This window comes from Berghia stephanieae, chromosome 2, assembly GCF_034508935.2.
Source record: "Berghia stephanieae isolate SIO BIC M18660-M18661 chromosome 2, UCSD_Bste_1.3, whole genome shotgun sequence".
Taxonomy (NCBI): domain Eukaryota; kingdom Metazoa; phylum Mollusca; class Gastropoda; order Nudibranchia; family Aeolidiidae; genus Berghia; species Berghia stephanieae.
Genome location: NC_088361.1, coordinates 38605185 through 38627611, shown reverse-complemented (window position 1 = coordinate 38627611; position 22427 = coordinate 38605185). Strand labels below are relative to the sequence as shown.

Sequence of the window (22427 nt, the reverse complement as noted above, 5' to 3'; positions counted from 1 at the left end):
GATAGAAAGAAGAATTAACACCTTTTGTTATTGATCATTATCACGTCACCGGTCGTAAAAGGTTATGCAATTCACGTGTAATCATATCTCTCCCACATTATCATATAAATTGAGTTAGTGGTTATTGGGGTTTTACAGCGCTGTCATACATTGACTAATCACATTTTGATATAATGCCAGTCAAAGAACGTACTTCTGGTTCAAGTCACAGTTGACTCCCGACGACTTGTCACAGTCTTATACCGGTGACTTCTTTTCCCTTGGCTGTTCTTCCGTTCTCTTAAACAAACTATTTTAAACAAGTATTTAAAATGTTGGCCAGAAAAAATCGATCAATCGAAATTTGAAGGACGAGTATTCTGGGCAAAATTAAAATAAAATTCGTGTCTTTTAAGAGAACGATATCATTTTCATCACCAGAAGACCTGATTTGACTTTAGGAGGATTACCTGTTATGTTTTTTTTTTTTTTGTTTGTTTGTTTGTTTTTTCTTGTCTTGTTTATTTTCTGTTATTTTTGTTTGTTTGTTTGTTTGTTTGTTTGTTTGTTGGTTTGTGTGTGTGTGTGTGTGTGTGTGTGTGTTTTGTTTTGTTTTGTTTTTTGTTTTTTTGATACCATCCCGTCAATTTATTCTGATTTTGATCAGTTTCATTCAATTTTACCGCTCAATGCATTAGATTTAAGTCGTCATAACAAGTTTGATGATTTTATTATGACCATCACGGCCAAATGGCTTTGAAAATCCGAAATGTAAATGCGTTGCTTCTAACTAGATCAATCAGTACAGAATCTAGGACTTCCAATTCTCAAATGGCACGTCTCTTTACGCCTCACATCCTCAAAGATTCGTCGAATTTGATAACAACTGTAGGATGAATCACGGGCCGTGATGAAACCAATGAAAAAGCGCACCCATAGAACATCACTAAATTGAATATTGCTTGATTCAGTCATATCTTGATAATCCAAACACCTACGCTCCGTTTTATCAAATGTGTTCGATTATCGATATATTAAATTTAGCAATATTTTAATTCTCTCATGGAATTCATCCTCCTCCATAGACAGGGTTCGTTTGAGCAAAAAAAAATGAATTAAATACCATGAAAACATAACATATTCACCCTGCTTAATCGCCTATTTGATAATGGCACACTCGCTTATCAAAAGTGTACTTCCTGTGTGGCATTGTGGTCTTGTCGTGTGGTACTCGCCTTCGGATCAGTTGGTTCCGGACTCGAGTCCTACTCTGATCAATGCAAAGTTGAGTCCTTGGAAAAAGGCTTTTTCCTTATATTGCCTCAGTGTACTCAGGTGTAAAATGTGTCCCTGTCCATTGACAGCGTTGTCCCTTGAGAAAATAATAAACGTAAATGTATCGTGCTGTTTTTACCCTCTGAGCAGAAGCAGATACATGCAACCCATTTACAATTTAGAATATTGATAGTGAGCTCCATGGAATAGAAGGAACGGAATTGACGTCATCCACCGTTTTGATATTGTTTTTTAGACAGCCATTGTACTGATTACTTCTCACTAAATTAGATCAATCAAACTATAAACGCTCAATGTTGCACCCAGTATTGAGCGTTATATCCGGCAGGTGGATGTTGTGAGTATTTTACCGGAACGCATAGCATCAATAGCTCAGAGCCAAAACGGTATATTTGGAGAAACCGACCATTGGTCTATTTATAATTCTGTGGCTATGTCTGTTATCGTCCGTTATCTTTAAAGTCCATTTGCTGCCTCGACGTGAGCAGTGGACTATCTATCTGGTTTCAATCGCAACCAGGATTCGGAAAGGTTCAATGTGGTTCATTTAATATAGAGAATATGGAGTTATATGTCATTTTATTTATATTGATTATTCCAAAGGCGAAACCTCCAATTTTTGATAAATCTCCAGAACTGATTACTACACACATAATACTATCAATACTACGTTAGTAAAACTGTTTATTTTTCACTCAACTTGGAGAATAAAAGACAACTCCATGTGTCCTTCAGATGCGTCTCATGAAGCCATGAATAACATACTAAGTCTAGTGGCCCCCTTCCACACACACACACACACACACACACACACACACACACACACACAGATACACACGAAAACCGACATCGACAAGGCTCTCCTGAATACAACAAGTTTTATGTATCACAACTTTACTAAGACCGGCCATCAGGGTATCGCTATCGGATGGTAGTCAGGCGGACACGTAGAGTAAAAACTAGAACAGAAGGTCTGGCACGGGTTCAAGGGAAACGCGATCAGGTGTGGATTGTAACAATTATCTCGTTGCCTTTGATAATAAACCATTATAAGGTGGATGCGTTTGGAATGCTCGGGCTTAGGCCAGCCAAGTGAAATGGATGAAATAAAGGGAGGGGATGGGGGGATAAGGAGCGGGCACTGGTGTAAGATGATAGTAATGAACAATGTGTATTTGAAAAATAACGAACGAAAATATTTTGAGCTTTTATAAAGAGCAATATCCACTAGACGTGTTCAATGCTTTTTGCAATGGGTCCCTAGCAATGCTATCTAGATATATAATCCTTAAAGGTCTTTCCCAACTCATTTTCTTTATTTTCAAATAAATCTTTATTAAGAAAGATAACTCATCAATATCCTGACGCCTGTCTCTAAATTCACTTGTCGAATTTAATGTCTGACGAGATGGTGCTGTTTTTCGCAAACAAGAAGGGGGTATTGTATTTGGCCATATATTTGGAGGAATAGCAGGTGAAGAATACCTCGATTTCCGTCTCATAGGAGCATCATGATGCCAATGATTGGAACAGATACCCATTTGGTCTGTAACATCACTCGAATCGATTTTATTTGGCGGTGCATTAATCCATATTTGTCTCTCAATTGGATCCGAAGGAAATTTATATACAGTTGTCTTTTCGCCATGTCTATAATTTGAAGTGCAATCAAAAACAGAACATTTTCGAGGCATTTTCGGTTATTATTGATAAAAAATGATAAAATTGTTTATTATTTGCTTAAAATGCATTGCCGAATCCATTGTACAGGGAAAATGAGCAATAAACAACGACAATTCACAACTACAACAAAACTTAATGCTCACTCCATGAAAATGAACAACAGAATAACGGCGATCCACAACTACAAGTGGTCAATATGTACAAGCAAGACTGAATTCTTAAAAGTGTCACATATGGCACTACGTGACCTAGGTGATGCTAAGTGTGTATGTGTGTGTGTGTGTGTGTGTGTGTGTGTGTGTGTGTGTATGCGCGTGCGTTTTAGTCTTAAAACTCTAGATTGCTTTGGTATGCGTGCGAGCGTGTTTGAGTAATGTAATTAATGCCTTATCATGCAGGTAACCGAGGTAACTCAACTCTCGCCCCTTCCCCCAGTTCAAAAAAACCATGGGCCTTCCAGATTATTTTGGCCATGGTCGCCCGAACTGCACGTCTCAAGTTTGCTATGGTCCATAGTCAACAAAAAGACATCATGTAAGACGAGACATGACGCTAGTTAGGCGGTAGTACACTTTTTTGGGACAGGTACCCATTTTACACCTGAGTACGGTGAGAGAATGTGAGTTAAGACTGCGCCAGAACGGGATTCGAACCCAGGACCGTCCGATCCGAAAGTGAGTGTCTTACCACTAGACACATAGCCCCACAGTTCAGTATGAAATAATGCCAGACAGAGCAGAAAGAAAAATACAAGAAAAAAATAAAAACATCCCAAAATATCGACTGGGGATGTTCTCTTCTTAGACATAAATGTCGTTTTTAGTTTTTTGACGTTTGGTCTAATTTTTTCATCTTCTCCCGAGGGTGATAGGTTATCTGGGTCTAATATTTTATTTAACGGAAAGCACTTTCATTTGACACAAAACTTGTGTTTTAAAGCTAGTTGAATCTGGAGATTAAAATCTTCCTTTATATTTCAGATTATTGTAATTAAGTAACGCAACTTCTGTTATGTTGACGTTGGGTCTATATTCTAATTAAAAATGAAGAGATCGCTTTTGGCATGAAATGGAATGTTTGCTACGATTCTAGATAAAGGCAAATAAAGATAAAGCACGATAAATGTGTTTGTTTTTGACATTCAAGTAGATAGCATAATTTGCTTCGAGCTAACTGGATATATCTTTTTTAATATTTTTTTTTCGCTTCAAAGGTCTTCAACTCGTCCATTGTTTGGATGAAGGGCGTTCGCCCGAGATCTATTTTGACAAAGAACATGGTGTGATTGATTATTACTGCGTTATTAATTGAGAGTGCCGAGAGAACCATCGGTCATAGCTTGAGGCACACAGAAATTATATATAAAATAATAAAATATGATGAATGAGAGGAGACGTGTCACGGGGAGGAAGAGATATTGAATTATATTATTATTATTATCATGAGAAGGAGCTCATGTTCGTTTATGTTTGTATAAGAGAGAGAAAGAGAGAGAGAGAGAGAGAGAGAGAGAGAGAGAGAGAGAGAGAGAGAGAGAGAGAGAGAGCATTAAACATTTTCTTTGCTATATGGAGAGATAAAAGAAAATAATAAGGAGAGAGAGAGAGAGAGAGAGAGAGAGAGAGAGAGAGAGAGAGAGAGAGCATAAAACGATTTCTTTGCTAACTATATGGAAAGATTAACGAAAGAAAGAGAGGTAGAGAGAGAGAGAGAGCATTATAACTTCTTTACTATGTGGAGAGAGAGAGAGAGAGAGAGAGAGAGAGAGAGAGAGAGAGAGAGAGAGAGAGAGAGAGAGGGGTCTTATTTATTTATTTCAGTGTTATTCCAGGTATATAATGGTTGGTTCCTGGTTTCCAACAAAAGTATGGAAAAATATAAAAGTAATAATAAACACAATATGGGGAAAGGAGTAAGTCGATTCACTCAAAGGCTAACAGAAAAGGAGGTTTGTGACAGAGGTCGTGTTCTATGGCATTGTACCTGCCATTTTTCATTGAGCGCTCCAACCTTTTATTTTGTTTCCTTGACCGCTATCGTAAATCTGAACATTGAATCGTTAATATTGAATAAGCAGAAAATACGATGTGAATTTATAATCGTAAAATCGATTATCTTGAGTCGAAATCGATTATTTAGCACCAGTTTTTGTCATGATTACTGCGATATTGAGAACCATGGGCAGTCTATACCTTGAATGCCGTATGAGGAAATATAAACCACCCCAAGCTCTGCTTTTAGCTAGCTATTCGCTAATGGAGAAAAAAAGCATCCCAAGGACAAAGTTTGCTGGCCGTGGTTTTGCATATCCGGCTCCAGTCGTATGCAATTCATTATCGCCAAAAACCCGACAATGTGAAAGTCTGTCAGTCTTCAAACAGCAACTTAAAACCAATTCAATCTTTTTTCATTCTTCCTATCGTGATTCTTTTTGAACTTTGAAAATAATCTGTGTGTGACTGTTGCTATGATTTTGTAGTCAAATTAATAAACGTTTCTGTGCCAGAAAACAATTGTAAAGCGACTCCGGGAACTATTTGTGGTTACCCGTGTTTGTCATAGCCATCATAATAAGAACTCGCTTGTCACCCGAAGCAATCGGCGCCATAGATCATGAGAATCACTCACAATAGGATTCAATAGTCTGATGTCACGTCCGCCCCACAACAAGCAGCTTGGTTCTGAACAAAGAAATTCTGTACTATTTATTCTTCATGCTGGCTAGAACTTGTTCACATGTCAAAACATGATCAGATTTATGTTTTTTCTCATCTGGATACACTTTTATGCTCGTCATAGAATTATTCATAAGGGCGGTGATGGAGATAATGGCGTCCGCCATTGTTCCGATAGTTTAGAACCAGTTACTATGCATCATTACGAGGGAAGTGACGTCACGACAAGTGAACCCTATTTTAACACAGGAGATTGAAAAAAATGTATAGTGTCGTCAGGTATTTCACCATACAGAGTTGCCAACTGTACGCCAAAAAGACGTATTTTTTCGCTTTTTAAATCAAATTAATTAAACTTATGCTTTTTTGTTCCTCACTACGCCTTTTTATCGTCAACAAGATCGTGTGGTGATTTTTAAGCAATGTTTGTCTTCGTGCGGAATCCGGTCTAATTGAAAACGACAGAAAGCTGCATTTTTCATCATCCACTTCCAGCTCAACGCTCTTCAAATTCTGTCGGGCCCACAAATTTGGCTGGTCGACTGACTCTAGATTGCTTTGGGTTCACGGCCAGGTCATGGTACGTCTTGATGGAACCACTGAATGACTAGTTTTCAACAAGGTTCTCAGTTCCCAATGATATTACATAGTATTATAATGGTGTATCATGTTGGACCTTATCTGAGGTTTTTCGTGGGCACTGCCCCTCGTTGTCGTGCATTAGAATGGATTGTGAAATTGTCGCTGATATATCGACCTTGCACTTATGACTTCAGTCTGCCCACACAGAATAAATTGACTCAGTGCGTTCGATCTGTTTGATGTCTCTTATATAATATTATTGGGGGTTGTTTCATATGAAATGAGGAGGGGGGGGGGGGGGGGGGTTAGGAGGTGGTGGAGATATGGTGTTTTGATAATGGATACTGAATTGATGGTGGTCGTTGGAGTCAAAGTGTTAATCGAAGAAAAGAAGCGGATATTGGGCGTACTTTTTTGTATTAGCTTTTTTTTTTTATATCACAGTCGCCTTCTCTAGCCAGGTATTCATTCAGACCTGGATCATGTAGAGTAATACTCATAAAGTGTCTCACTCAAGGGCACAAAAAAGGGTAACAATTTAACGATCATTATCATCCGTCTGGCCACGGATCATGCTTAATATTTTACTGACTTACTTATCCTATTGGTGCTTGATCAGCACATAAGGCTGACACGATGGGACGCCATCTTTCTCGGTCGGAGGCCATTTTTGTCATCTGTCCCCATGTCTGTGTCTGTCCCCAAGACCAACCACTAGCTTTCATATTTCTCTTTCGATGCTCCTTCTCCAGGTCTCCAGCGGTCGGCCCCTTCTGGGGGGGGGGGGGGGGGGGGGGGGGACCTGGTCCACCTGAGGGCTATTCTAGGAATGGTACTCGGATCCATTCTGATGATATGTCCACTGCTCAATATTTGCGTGACTATATTATTACAAGACTTAGACATCGCATCTCTCGACCATCAGCGCTTATGGCATCTTTACTACACTACAACGTCTCACTTTGCGTCAAAGTAGGAATGTTGATGTTTCCATATCTTAAAAAAAAATATTATAGTTATAACTCGCAAAATTGAATTTAAATCATCATGTATAGTATAGAATGATACGGAAGTGTACCGCTTTCTCCAAATTATTTCGGCGAAATCCGGGGTTTGAGAGTTTTTGCCAAGATGAGAGTCATTTAAATCAATCGATATTTGAAGGACGAGTTTTCTGGCCAAATTTTTTAATTTGAGTTTTTCTGGAGTATTGTTTTGACTGTTGGTTGTAATCGTCACCTTGTAATAGAGAACAAAAGTGAGTTTTAATTTTTTTAAACTGGTTCCAGTCTCATTGGAAGTGTAAAACCAGTCTTCTGGAGGACTGGATAATAATACCTTGTGTAGTTGATCGTCTGGTTTTTGAGTGATGGCATCTTATTTTCTATTCTAGATAATATATGCCTGTCGTCAGTAAAAATCATCCATCCTCGCTTTTAAGTCCCGTAATCCCAAGAATCTGCCTATACATCCTGTTATTAAAATAATTATGCCACTTCTGATTCAATATATAACCTATTCATTATTATTCGGAAGGACTGGTTACATACGCACTTCTAAGGAGTTTGTAACCGGAAGAGTAGAAGACCCGTGCAAGCTGATAGCTTCATAGTATCGATACATAAAGAATAAGTTTTTGTTAGATGTATGCTGGTATTAGGGGGATGTCGTTGTCGTAGATTCTCTCCCTGAGTTGTGTCCATTGCTATTATGAGGAAGGACAACACGTATTGTGTAAACACTAGTTTTTTTAGGACTCGACAGTTCCTAGAAATTGACACAACTAACAAAAACTCATAAGTCTTTGAAAACAACAAGCCACAATAGACCTGAGATGCCAGTCCCGTATGGATAGGTCTTTGTAATTATGTAATTATTATTGTGCCACCAATCAAAGAACTGAAATTTGTCGGTAGCAAACGCATTTACTCAATATAGCAATGCACATTAGAATTTTTACAATTATTTTATATCTATTCCGGATACTGACAAAACCACATGCTCTCATTTAAACTATTTAAACAAAAAAGAAAACAAAATAATATTATATCAACAGAGTGAGATGACGACAAACTTGACATGGAGGAAAAAAATAAAGTGAGAAGGTGACTCATATAAAATTGACAACACAAACTTGACATGACTTTAGATTTCAGAAATGTCTCAGTTTTAATTTTTGACAAATTTTGGGATCATCTTGATCGATGTACATATATTTGCAGGTCTAATAACCGAACGGGCTTGATTAAACGTTATTGTAATGGACAATATTTTGCGTTGTTTTGAGAAAATTTCCATTACAACAATGATCCATAGCCATTTGGGTTAACAGACCTACAAAAAGTACACAACGACCTTGTTCCATGGAAATAATATTATTAATTTAGTAAACGTTTTCTGGCCATCAGGAATACAAAAACTGTTTTGTCTCTGATCGACAGATTCGTTCCAACTCCCTCGATGCTTGCTTTCTCTCTTTCTCTAAGTAAAGCCAGTTTCTGTAATGGATATAATGTAGTCTAGTCGATAACCAGGAGATAATCTTCATGAAAACCATGGTAACCAGCCTTTAAAACGATATTAATTAGTCATCATGAAGTTTATAACACGCGTTGGTTTGTAGCATGACCATCCCTCTGAAATGTGATCGTTTGGGATTTGTTTGGTAATTATTTAAAAATAACTTCATTAATCGGTCACCTTAAAATAGCGTTTGTTTGACAGTCTGTTTTCATTGATTTCGGTTTTGATTGCTTGTTGGTTTGTTTTTATTGTCCATTTTTATCAGTTTTATTAAATACTTTATAAATCTATAATAGAGAAATTGTTTTTTTGGGATGAGCACATTTTTGTCATGTCGTCCCTAGAGTCTTTGGATTCGAATCTCTCTGGAGAAACTAGAACTTTCTCCCTTTTTTTTCTTTCTTTTTTTTTTTTTTTTTTTTGTTTCAAAAAAAGGAGGTAGTCTAAAGAATCTGTTGAGAAAAAAAGTTACAAGAATCCACGATTTTTCATTTCTTTGTATTTTTTTTTGTTTTTAATTGTTTTGTTATCTTTTATTTATTTTTGTCTATAATTTTGTCCTTCTTACATTTTTATAGCTGGAAAGAAAGGTATTTTTATAATGCTTAGGTGAATCAAATAATTCTGATTTCTGATATATTATGCTTTTAGTAAATAGAATGATTTTAGTTTCTCATACTAGAAACCCCAATCAAATAAACAGATGGATAGAAAAAGAAAAACATTCTCGTAATTCTGATTGCTCCGACTTTAAATTTAATTTTCACTTCCAGAAAATATCAGATTACTGAAAAGTGGGGGTGGGGAAGTAGTAGGGGTGAGGGGGAGGTGGAAAGGTGGGGGGGGGGGGGGGGGGGGGGGGGCGGTGTCACGACGGTCTACAGGAAGGGCCTTCCGAAGCGTTTAAAATAATGTCCTTGTATTACACTACAAATTCAAATTGATAAAATCGGGAATTGATTTGTGCGAAACCTGTTCCCCCACGTATCTACATAAATTTACATCTGTCTGCTGATGAATTCACATTCAAATTGTTAAGAAAAACCATCTGAAAATGTTTATGTGATGCAGCAGCAGGCGCATCTTAAAGAAAAATATATACATATTATGAAAACAAATAATGTAATCCATAAAATGTGTTATTGTTTATTTCAAGTATTTTTTTTTCTGTTCAAAATTGATGCTTTGCGCTTAATTAAAATGCTCACAACATCCGCCAGCCGGATCTAACACAAAACTATGTGAAACCTTAAAGGATTATGGTCTGATCGATACACTGCAGTGAGAACTACTCATGAAAATGGCTGACTAAAAACAATAACAATGAGCTGAGTTACGTTTGTTGCGTTCCTTGTGTCTGACAACGACCAAACAATGACATTAGAAGACAAGTCTTTGGCCACAAAAGAAAACAAATCATGAGTTGTATTCAATAGCTCAACCAATTGGATCCCTTATTTCCTTGAGCTCTACTTCAGACAACTCACTCGGTGGTCCACAAACCTAACTATGAGACTATGACGTCAAAATATGGGTCTTAGTGTGTCCTTGCGTAGCCATCGTTAACTTATAGATGGTGTGCGCTTGGCTAAGAAGCTCACAACATTGCTATCCGGAAGTGTAACGGACCAACACACAAAACTATGTGTAACCTTAAACGTTTATAGTCTGATTAATATAGATAGTATGCAGATGACGTCACTCAGGCCTTTGTTATTGTTTTTGCCATCCGCGTTTGTGAGTTGTTCTCACTAAACTGTATTAACCAGACTATAAAAGTTCATGGTTACACAGAGTTTGTGTGTTGGTCCGTTATACTTCCGGATGGCAATGTTGTGAACTCCTTGGCCAAGCGCATACTATCTATAATTTAGTGAGAAGTACTCATAAACGCGGATGGCAAAAAAACAATAACAAAGACTTGAGTGACTTCAACCGTGGCCTTCGTTAAGTTATGGCCTGACACTGACCAAAATAATGACGTCAAAATGCCAGTCTTTTGTCACAAAAGAAAACAAATCGTGAGTTCTATTCAATTGTCCAACCAATGACATGACTTGTTTCCATGAGCTCTACTAACGACAACTCACTAGGAGGTCCAAAATCAAATAATGACGTCAAACTGCCAGTCCTTTTGGATTTCACTGTCAGGCTATAACATTACTATGGCTACGCTTCAACTTCATTCTATCTATTGCCTGACAAGACTGACCAAAAAATTACGTCAAAATACAAATATTTTGCCACAAAAGAAAACAAATCGTGAGTCAACTTTTCAGTCCTGGTTGGTTCTTGTGTCAGGCTATAGATAGTATGCGCTTGGCTAAGAAGCTCACAACATTGGCATCCGGAAGTATAACGGACCAACACACAAAACTATGTGTAACCATGAACTTTTATAGTCTGGTTGATACAGCTTAGTGAGAATCACTCACAAACGCGGATGGCAAAATACAATAACAAAGGCTTTAGTGACGTCATCTTCGTTCTATCTATAAGTTAACGATTGTTACGGTCCTCGTGTGCCAGCGTAGCCATCGCTAACTTGTAGCCTGACACTGACCAAATTTTGTTCAATCATTTTTAAAATATAATTTAAAATGGCTCTTGTTTCCCTTCGGAATTGTATAAACATTCGAAAGAAATATAATTTTACAATAGCTAGATTTATGTGGTCTAGTGGTATGCCACTCGCTTTCGGATCGGAAGGTCCTGGGTTCGAGCCTCGCTCAGCGCATAGTTGAGTCCTTGGAAAAGGCTCTTTACTCACATTCTCTCACCGTAATCGGGTGGTAAATGAGTACCTGGCCGTCAACAGCGTTGTCTCTGTCGGATTTTTAAAAATTGTAATACCGTCTAACAGGCGTCGTGTCTCGTTCTATATGTTACGTTTTGCTGTTGGTCAGAGGCCCTTTGTAAAACGCTCTGCGCACGTTTAGTGGATATTGCTCTATAGATAGTATGCAGATGACGTCACTCAGACCTTTGTTATTGTTTTTGCCATCCGCGTTTGTGAGTTGTTCTCACTAAACTGTATTAACCAGACTATAAAAGTTCATGGTTACACAGAGTTTGTGTGTTGGTCCGTCATACTTCCGGATGGCAATGTTGTGAACTCCTTGGCCAAGCGCATTCTATCTATAAAAAGCTCAAGCTTATTTATATTTGTTATAACGGGCGCTTTAAAAAAAACCTAATTAGTGTTGAAAGCGCCGTTAACACCTAAAAACAAACAAACATATTAATTTGTTATAAAGTATCTTGGTCTATGTGCTCATTAAATAATAATCGATCAGTGCGTATCGGGCTGTCGTTTTGGTTCAGTATCATGAGGAAAATCTCGACAGTTATTCTGTGATAAAAATCACTCCCATTCCTTTTAAAAATATCCTAGTATGTAAAAGTAGAAACAAAGTTTGACAGTGGGTTGTTACAACGTTTTGTCTCAACTGAGTACTATGCAAATTAGAATATAATATTATTTGCATGAGCAACCATAACACATACGGTGTGTGAGACCTCCCGACCTCCTGCGATGTTGATGATACATTATATAATTTGTAGTTCTCGATAATTCAGTTGGGAGAACACTCGCTTCAATCCCAAAGGACCGGAGATCGATCCCGGGTGAAGTCGAGATTTTAAAAAAAGACAAAAAAAAAAAACAAAAAAAAAACACTCCTGTCCACCCACCATTGACTGGGTAGCTGGGTCTATTGGATTTGGCGGAAAGTACTTTGTGATAGACTAGTGTCCGATCTGAAAGGTAACAAACAATTGCTATTGTCCGTTTCACGCTATTGAAACCGGGATAAACTCCGGCTCTATGGGCCTAATTGCTCTAAAGGACGAATCGTTTTGTTTTGTTTTTTTAATTAGGAGGGATGACGATAAACAGGGGGTGGGTGTAAACGATCAATAATTGTATTTCATCCGTGCAATTTTCTTTCACTTTTCAATCTTATCAGATATCAATCAACAGAATACCCGGTGTCAAGGCTCTCTCCCCTTTTATTTTGTACACAAATGGCGTTCCTCTCTCCTTTTAGTTTAGGTTATTTCGTGTTGAAATTCGGCGGTCCACATGGCTGGCTAACTACCGTAAAATGAACATATAAAAAGGACACACACGCACACACGCGCGCGCATACACAAACACATATATACACGCACCTACACACACAAAACACCTATACACTATACACACATGACACATAGCTAAGGGACAATGTGTTTAACACAAGGTTTTCGCGACCCATTGTGTGTTTTCACTATGTGTTCTGTCTGCTGTGTAGCAGTGTGATATTTCAGTGAGATTTTATACCCCTGTTCATATTTCGTATGTTTTGTTTTTGCTTCTTTTTACCACATTTATATTCCTTGCTGTAGTTGTTTTCATGAAGAAAAGTAATAACAAATGGCAGATATTGTCAAGATGCTTCGTAGATAATTGTTTTATCATTCTCTGTAAATTTATTTAATGTTATTTATTCATATCGTATCAGAGGCAGGCATATCGTATCGTGTAAGAGCTAATATTATGCTTTAAAATCCTTTAAACGCTCTGTGTAACTTTCATGCATAGATACAATTATTCAAACTTATATAAACAACATTCGTTGTTTATTTGACAATTTTCGGTGCATATCGCTGTTTAAAATTATTTTTATAGTCTATCTAGATAATAGACAAGTAAGTGTCATAGTCACAGTCAAGATTCGTGTTATGAATCTCCCTAATTGAGAGAATTAATAATAATTATTATATCTTAGTTCATTCACTTTTTTGCATGTTGCAAATTTCATTAATTTCAAGCATAAAGTTAATCAGTTTCTTGTTTAAAATATAAGATGGCTTGATGGAAATTGAGCCTGTGCATTGAGGAGTTAGTTATTCAACCGGCTACCTAAATCATGTTTCCTGGATTAGTATGATAATAATAATAATAATAATAATAATAATAATAATAATAATAATAATAATAATAATAATAATAATAATAATAATAATAATGATATAATAGTCGTTGATTCTATTGATTAATTGGACGTCTTTAATTTCAAACATTAATTTTTTAAAATTTAAGTTAAAGATAAGATGCCATTAGATTATTGTAACTATAGAAGATGAGCCTTCCATTGAGACACTCTTCAAATAAGTCACGTTTTCTTTATAATGATAATTCTGTTATAATGTAATAATGCTCGTTGATTAACTGGACGTCTTTAATTTCAAGAATTTGGTTTATTATTTCCATGAAGTAAAAATTTTTAAAAACTTGAGCTTTTTTCATCGTGCTTAAAGGCGCTTTACAAGGGATGTCTTCAATTTCAAGAATTATGCTTATGATTTTCATTAAGTAGAAAATGAGAAACCATCGCATTCTAATATAATCTGAGTCTGTACATTGAGATTTATTCAGCAGGTTAGGCAATTCATGTTTCCTTGAAAACTATATTATTCAGACATAACAGATATCATTTTCATTCGTTAATTAAATGATGAAAGAAATTATCACATTTGGATAGAAGATGACTGAGATATATTTAAATGGCTAGTCAATTCATGTTTCCTAGAAATATATTTGACGTCTTCAATTTCAAACATAAGATTCATCAGTTTCTCATTCATTAAGTAAAATATAAGGAATCATCACAAATAAATAGACGATGAGCCTAATGTACATTGAGATGTTATTCAACTCGCTAACCAACCCACGTTTTCTTTTATGATGTATATAATAATAAGAAGAATAATAATAGTCGTTGATTAATCGGCCTTCATTGACGTCACCTCTAAACCCGCAACATTAACTACACGCTCATTATTACCTTCGTCATATCTATGGCATTGTTATAGCTACTGTCTGTAATGCCGTCATCTGGAGAAGAAGAAAAAACACATTAGAAACATTTTGGCCGGAAAACTAGTCATTCAGATACGGATTGATCAAAAGTACCATCATCTTGTCAAAAACTCCCAAACTTGAGACTTCAACATCAAGCAAGGTTTGGAATTTTTGACAAGATGAGTTTTCATTTTAATCGATCGATATTTGAAGCATGCGTTTTCTGGCCATTTAAAAAAAATGTGTTGTTTTTCGTTGTTTTTTTTTTTTTTTTGTTTTGTTTTTTATCATAGTACGATAGGTGGGCTTTACGTTAATGTCTCACCACAGAGGTATAAGAAAAGAAGTTAGAAATTGGTATGGTAGGTATGGAGCTTTATCTTGAACATAAGGTGTGATATTGTTATTACGAAAACAAAACCTGCTGATGTTCTAATTGGAAACGCTGGGATAATTACGTGACACAGCGGCTACATTACGCAATTCATAGATCGTAAAATACGGATATTCATTGGATTGATGAATATTTCAAAATAGTAATTTTATTGACACGACAGAACTTGAATTTCGGTTAAGCAAGACTTGAGACATGGTGAGTACATATGTATAATTGATTATATTATGCACTGGTCAAATAGTCATAATATGGCATGTATTGTTGAGTAGAAATCTCGCTTTACGCTTGGGTTTATTGTAGGTATTGTATTTTTATTTTATGAGATGCGGTTGACTTGGCACAACTGAGATAGTACGAATGTCTTTACTGATGATTGAACTTCTGTTTATTTCAATAAAATGCATTTTTCAAATAATTGTTTTCGCTATCGTATAATTATAATATGGTTTGGCTATTTAATACGTCTCATTGTGTAATGATGGCGATAGTAATAATGACCACGATGATAATGGTGATATGATGATGATGATGATGATGATGATGATAATAATGACGATGATAATGATGATGGTGGTGGTGGTGGGGGTGGTAGTGATGATGATGATGATGTGGTGGTGGTTGTGATGGTTATTGTCGTGATGATGAATTTAACGGATGATTGCGTGACTGGAGAAGGGAATGATCCCAGCCACAGCGGTGTGTTAATAATGTTCATAATCGTATTTATTATCTTTAATATTATACAGTTACTGATTACTACTAAAATATGTCGATCACTGTTCATATTATAGATGGACGAAGTTGACAACACTCAACCCTTTTTTATTACTTTAAGACAGTATGTTGTTAGTGATTAGTTTTTACTAAATTAGGTATATAAAGCAGGCGTAAAGCGTTAAAGACTACACACAGTTGTGTGTGTTGGTATGTTTAATTTGAATGGCGGATATTTGAGTATTTTACCTTAACGCATAACTTTAATATGAACGGCTTTCACTGAAAAGAGCTCACATGAAAATGGCAACTATTGTTCTTTGATTATTTGTGGTTAAACACAACTGAGTGAATAGATTTTTTAAATAGAAATTGGGTCACGAAAATTCCACTTATTCATACAGTGTCATTGTCACTATTTGTAACATGTTCTATTGCGTTTTTGTGTTACTGTCACCTCACATATCATTGTGAAAAATTGTTGGAGTAAATATTCTGGGATTCGGTCGTGTACCAAAGGCGATTTGAGTGTTTCCAATTGATATAGTAATACAATATTATTTATTATCATTATCCTCCAAAATTCCAGATAAGGTTTATTCAAAGGCTAAATCTGTAATTGTAGAGTTGTAAGATTATTAGATGTTAATTATTTTTCAAATTTGGATACTGTATCATTGACTGCAAAATGGCATCCAAATCGTATAGTCCAAAGAAAGCCTCGAAGTCATCGCAAAGAGATGAGGATTGTTCGGGAGACTCTTACATTGAAATCGGGCGCAATCTTGGACATTCTGGTGGAAAAATTGAAATAGTGAACCTGTCGGCACTCCCTGGTGACCTATCAAAGGCTAGACTCATCCCTAAAACACCGACACGAAGTCCCGAGGATAAAACTTCAAAGCCAAAGCTTCGCTTTTTCCCGTTCCGAAGGGGAAGTAAAAAGAAGAGCAAGTCACTAGAGAGCGTAGCGATTTCACTTTCAAAGGGCTCGAGCCCAGCCGATGAAAAATTCAGTTATAGCGATGATGGGGGTCAAAGTTATAATTTGTTGAAGGTTGAGACGTCCCCCATGTCCAAGAATACCTGGTCTCCAGGCTCAGGTCATAGCGTCTTCAGCGATAGCTCACATGGGACCCCCACTGGAAGTTCGGAGAAAAACAAAATTAGTCCCTGTTCGAAAAAAAGTCCTCAAGTCTCGCCCATGCATACTTTGTACGAAGTGGATAAAGAGGGACGTGGTTCGGTAAGATTATCTCTTTCTATTGTTTTGGAAATATGTATGTAACTTGCTTTTAGTCAGTCACTTGCCGTACTCTGGAAAGACACGTATTTAAAAATTTGGCCAGAAAACTCGTCCTTCGAATATCGATATCAATGACAAAAACTTGGCAAAAACTCTCAAACCTGGGCTCATTCACTAGTCTATTAACGTACGTAAAACGTTTAGCCCAATAATTTCATTTTTCTTTCAATACATATCCCCTACAATCGAATGAAATGTAGAGGTTACCGTGTTTAGTTCGTTTTTTCATTTATTAACCATTATACTCCGATTTCAAAAGTGATGTAGAACGTTTTCGTTAATGTATAAAATGGTTTTGCACCCATTGTAATCGAATCTTTCTTATACAATCTGCCCACCCCCAAAGTAAATTAAGATGGAAATATAATCTCCGTGATAGACTATTGGTATCGACGAGTCAGTTGATTTTGTTGGTGAGCTAGGGGCAAACGCCGTGTGTGTGAATTAGATAAGGAATTGATTTTCTTCAACTCCCTCCCCCCCCCCCCCCCCCCCCCCACACACACACACACAAATCCCAATTACCTCAGTAAAAGCTATTTTCATGTGTATGTCATTTGATTCGGGAGTTTCACAACACTTTTATATATTATTACTTAATCATTTAGCCATTATGGACTTTCAATTAGTTGCAATGTCCATTAAATATTACTATTTAAGATACTTTTCATTTTCATTTTTATAATTGGTGTAATTTTTCTAATTTCAAAAACAATTTGCTGAGTCAGTTGTTTACGATTCCGACTGACTTTATTATTACTTAGTGTTTCCCATCAGTTTTTATAATGCAAGTGAGGGCAAACATTGTTTCATCAGGTTATAGTATCTTAGGGTTGAATGGGGGTTCGGGGAATCTCTGCAACCCCCCCCCCCCCCCCCCCAAAAAAAAAAAAAAAAAAGTCCGTACGTGCTGTGAAACTACGGAAGTTCTTCCTTTGATTCAATATACATAACATTATGTTTGCATTAGATTTCGTAAGACTATTTCCGCCTTCCTAATTGTGTGGTGGTTTGGCTTGACGAAGAAAGGGTAATTTTTAAAAAAAGATTGATCTTAAGAGCCATCGAAGTTCATCAGGCTTTTCTCTCAAGTAGAGAGCAGTACTCCTATAGATGTTTGATAAATTGCTAGAAAACTTTGTTCCAGATTCAACACCTGATCCAGTCAGGATTCTACCAAGTTCTACCAAAATTCTACCAAGTGGACTCGAGTCCCTTGAAAAACAAATTGCTGTCTGTTGAGTAATGTGGTCTTGTGGTATGACACTCGCTTTCGGATCGGAAGGTACTGGGATCGAGCCTTGCTCGGCGCATAGGTGTCTTTGGAAAAGGCTCTTTACTCACATTCTCTCATCGTACTCAGGTGTAAAATGAGTACCTGGCCGTCAGCAGCGTTGTCTCTGTCGAAATATAATTGTAATATCGCCTAACAGGCGTCGCGTTTCGTTCTACATGTTTCGTGTTGCTTTGAATAAGTTTAATGGATATTGCGCTTTATAAAAGCTCAATTTTTTTGTTTGTTTAATTTTGAGCTACTGAAATATTGACATACCACTAAAGAAGGGACGTGGTGGAGTTTGATAGAAAAGATTGATCACCGGTCTGATCATACGTGCACATATTTACAGCACTGATAACAATGCAATTATGGGCTTGATTTAACATTGTTGTAATGGATACTATTTTGCGTTGGTACAAGAGTATATCCATTATAACAATGAGCCCACAGCAATTTGGGTCATAACACCTGCAAATAGGTACACGTCGATTATCGTATATTATGTGCACGGGGCGAGAGAGAGAGAGAGAGAGAGAGAGAGAGAGAGAGAGAGAGAGAGAGAGAGAGAGAGAGAGAGAGAGAGAGAGAGACTAAAATAATTGAAAGTATTGTACCCTGTACAACTGATTTATTACAGCGTATGAAAGAAACTCAATTATTAAGGAGTCTTTCCACAAGTCCTATCATTGAAGGGCAAAAGTACCATTGGATTTTTAAAAAATATATCCTTTATATTGATATTAAAAAATTAGTAATAAATAATAAAACAAATAAGAGATAACATTAAATAACAAAGCGAAACTAACACTAGGAACTTGCGGAAAAACAGCCAATTATTCTCTGCATTATTATTTGTCTATGTGCGTTTGTTTTGAATTAAAGAAAAAATTGTGTCTTTACCAACTGGGCACGTAAGGCGCAAGACACTCGAGGACAATATGTGACCTCCCGCCTCAAAACGGCATTACATCGGTATGGCCAGGATCCCAAAAAATGAAATTCGTTCAAGGTTACACATAGTTTTGTATGTTGGTCCGTTATATTTCCGGATTGCAACGTTGTGAGTTGCATAGCCAAGCGCACGGCATCTATATTGCTAAAACAGAAGAAAAAAAAAAAAGGGGGGGGGGATCTATTGAACTCAACAAGAGTGCTCTTATAATGATCTATGTGTCTATACACAATGGAGCTGCTGTTGTAGTAAGGAGAATACCGATAATGATGTCTCAATGATATTATACACGTATTGATCAAAATAATATGATGTGATGAAAGAGATGGTTAACACAATGAGGATCGTAATTCACGATTCAGTCTTAGATAACTGGATAATGCCTTTACTTGGGTTGGTATTGAATAGATGCTTGAATCCATGATTTTGTTTTGTTTTATTTATTTTTCATGGGGAGAAAAAAAAAAGGGGGGGGGGGGGGGCTTATTGGGGGAGTTTTACTTTGGTTAATTTGGTGGATTTTTTTTTTCTGTTTCTTTTTTTTTCCGTGTACAAACTTCAATCTTCCAACATCCTTGACCCTCTGAAAGTTGGGTTTATTTGGGGTTTTTTTTTTTTGTCTTTCAAAGGGATATTGAGCTTAAGGTCTGAAAATACATAAACTAGGCAATGGACTTGAGTTGAACTTGTCCATAGCGATGTATCAACTTAGTATGCTCTAAAACGCTTTAGGAGCCTGCTAGGCGCTTCGCTATTACAATTGGTTTTTCTGACAGCCACAACTCTATTACCGCGATTATACTGAAGTATGTATTATGAGAATTTTGACTAAACTGGCTAAACTGAAGATCGGTCGTTTCAGATTCAAACAGCATTGGCACCGCTTCAGAAAAACTGGAACGCGACAAAATATAGCTACTACGAATTTACTTGTTCATGAAAATATTTTATTTTTAAAAATTTCAAATGATTTATCTTGCTGTTGGATTTTTGTCTAATGACTTTAAAAATGTAAGGATGAATTTGAGAATTTTCTATCTTTACAGTCGGCCGTTTTTTGTTTGTTTTTTTTTTTTCTTTTTTTTTTTTTAATGGACATATCGGGAAGCGATAAGTAGATCATTTTATCACAGAAAATGAAACCACCTTTAATTGTGTATGGGAGTCTGTTCGATCAGCAGTAAATATTCATTATTCACGGTAAACACTGTGTCGCCATCTGGTGTCACCATATTGACACGGGTGATAGATGATGCAATGCAGAGGGTTGTTTGTTTGTTTTTTGTTTTTGTTTTTGTATGTCTTTTTTCTTCTTTTCATTGGGAGGGGGGGGGGGGGGGGGGGTGTTGTTTTAATGTGCAAATAAATGACATAACCCATAAGCATAACGATGTTTTAGAGATACAGCGCTATTTAAGATTTCAGCGTTATTATTATTATTATTATTATTATTATTATTATTATTATTATTATTATTATTATTATTAACCTTCATGTTCCAGGTTTATTTAGGACTAACTGAAATAAGACCACAGGTCAACTACCCTTCCAGCCCTAAAATACTACCGACTGACTATACTATTCATACTATTTGTTAGTGTAGCTAAGTGACTCGAAGAGGTCAAATACGTATTGAAGTTCTTTCCAAAAGAAATTTAAAAAATGGTCATGGAGTCGATTTTTTAAATCATTATTATCTCCATTTATGATCGATGATTACATTTCCTGTTGTAATGAAATATTGAATAGGGAGGTGGGGTTGAGAAAGGCAAGGGGGCTGAGGATAGAATATGGATGAAGCGAATGAGAACAATTGTTTTTTGTTTTTTGTTGGGGGGGGGGGGGGGGGGGTGTTGAGGCGGGGAGAGAAAGCGAAGCACGACGACAAATAAAAATGAGTATGAGGGAATGGCTTTTAAAATTTTTGTAGTTAACTGACGTACTCTAGAAATACATGTATTTTAAAATTTGGCCAGAAAACTCGTCCTTCACTTATCGATCGATTAAAATGACTTTCATACTGGCAAAAACATGGGACCTTGCAAGGTCATGTAAATTTAAATCGATCGATAATGCAGGATGAGTTTTCTGGCCACATTTTTAAATCCTTGTTTCTCCAGGGTACGGCAGTTAACTGGTAAATCTGAGCCCATTAGAGGGGGTCAGATGTGGCAAATGGATTGATGATTATTTGACGTTCAGATAAATCATATCTCGGATCTCCGGCAACCCCCAGAACATTCGACCAAAAAAAGAAGACGAGATATCAGAATTTTAATGGAACAATTTAGATCCATCAGCCACGCAACAAAGGAATGTCATAGTCATATGCCAAAGTTCTATCACAAAGAACAAACCACAAATTCATTTCAGTCAGACGTGCGATCGAGGTCGACTGATTTTGTGTAATGGTAGCACGCCTGAGCGGTAATCAGAAGGTCTGAGGTTCAATCCCCAGTCGAGGTCGACTGTTTTTTTTTTTTTTTTGGGATGGTATTTTTTTTCTTGTATTTTTCTTTCTTGCTTTGTCTGACACCTTTCATACACACTTGTTCAGTTATTTATCTAACACCGGTGCCTGCTCCTTAATTTCTTAATTTGACATTGTCTTCAATGTTGTCTGGTTTTGAAAAAAAAAACAAGTTGAATGATTATTGTATTATTTCTTTTATATATACCTCAACATTGTTTATACATTATTATTTCCTTTAAAATACGTGTCATTTTCACACGTTCCAAATTTTTGAGCCGTGAACTTGCTGCTATTAGCTGATACATATATTAATGAAATCACAGTCTATCGGGTTTCTCTTTTCTGGTATAGTTTCCGTCTTATCTGATAAGCTAGAAAAACGTAACTAAACATGTCATTTTGATGGATACGATATTGATTTTGTGGTCTATTACATTCAGGGACGGCTGGTAATAATGGGCAGGGTGGGCAAATACCAGCCTGTTTTTTCAAGTTATAAGCTGTATTACCAGGTCCGAAATAATCAAATTTAAATTAGATAATTTCAAAAGTTACTACTTAAACTTGATACTTCGTACTAAAATCAATTTGTGTGTATTTTTGATAGATTGCGAATGACCATGCACCCCGTAATGCATAATCCAGGATACGCTCCTGTTCTTTTTATCAACCCCCCCCCCCCCTCCCTCCCCAACCACTCCACTCCGCCCACATCGTCAT

General features: G+C 36.6%; 1 protein-coding gene across 8 annotated transcripts in view; it reads left to right on the top strand.

Moving 5' to 3' along the window:
• Positions 1–22427, top strand: part of LOC144964838 (5'-AMP-activated protein kinase subunit gamma-1-like) — a 378380-nt gene that overhangs the window by 224517 nt on the left and 131436 nt on the right. For 2 of the 8 annotated variants that reach the window (XM_078899536.1, XM_078899537.1), the window contains exon 1: positions 16303–16943. The exons of 5 other annotated variants lie outside the window; for them this stretch is intronic. In XM_078899536.1, coding sequence (XP_078755662.1) covers positions 16386–16943 — 558 coding nt within the window. In that variant the 5' untranslated portion in view covers positions 16303–16385. Of the gene's footprint in view, positions 1–13003; positions 13078–14879; positions 15179–16302; positions 16944–22427 lie in introns of those variants that run through there. One more of the 8 variants, XM_078899544.1, reaches the window with a different exon arrangement.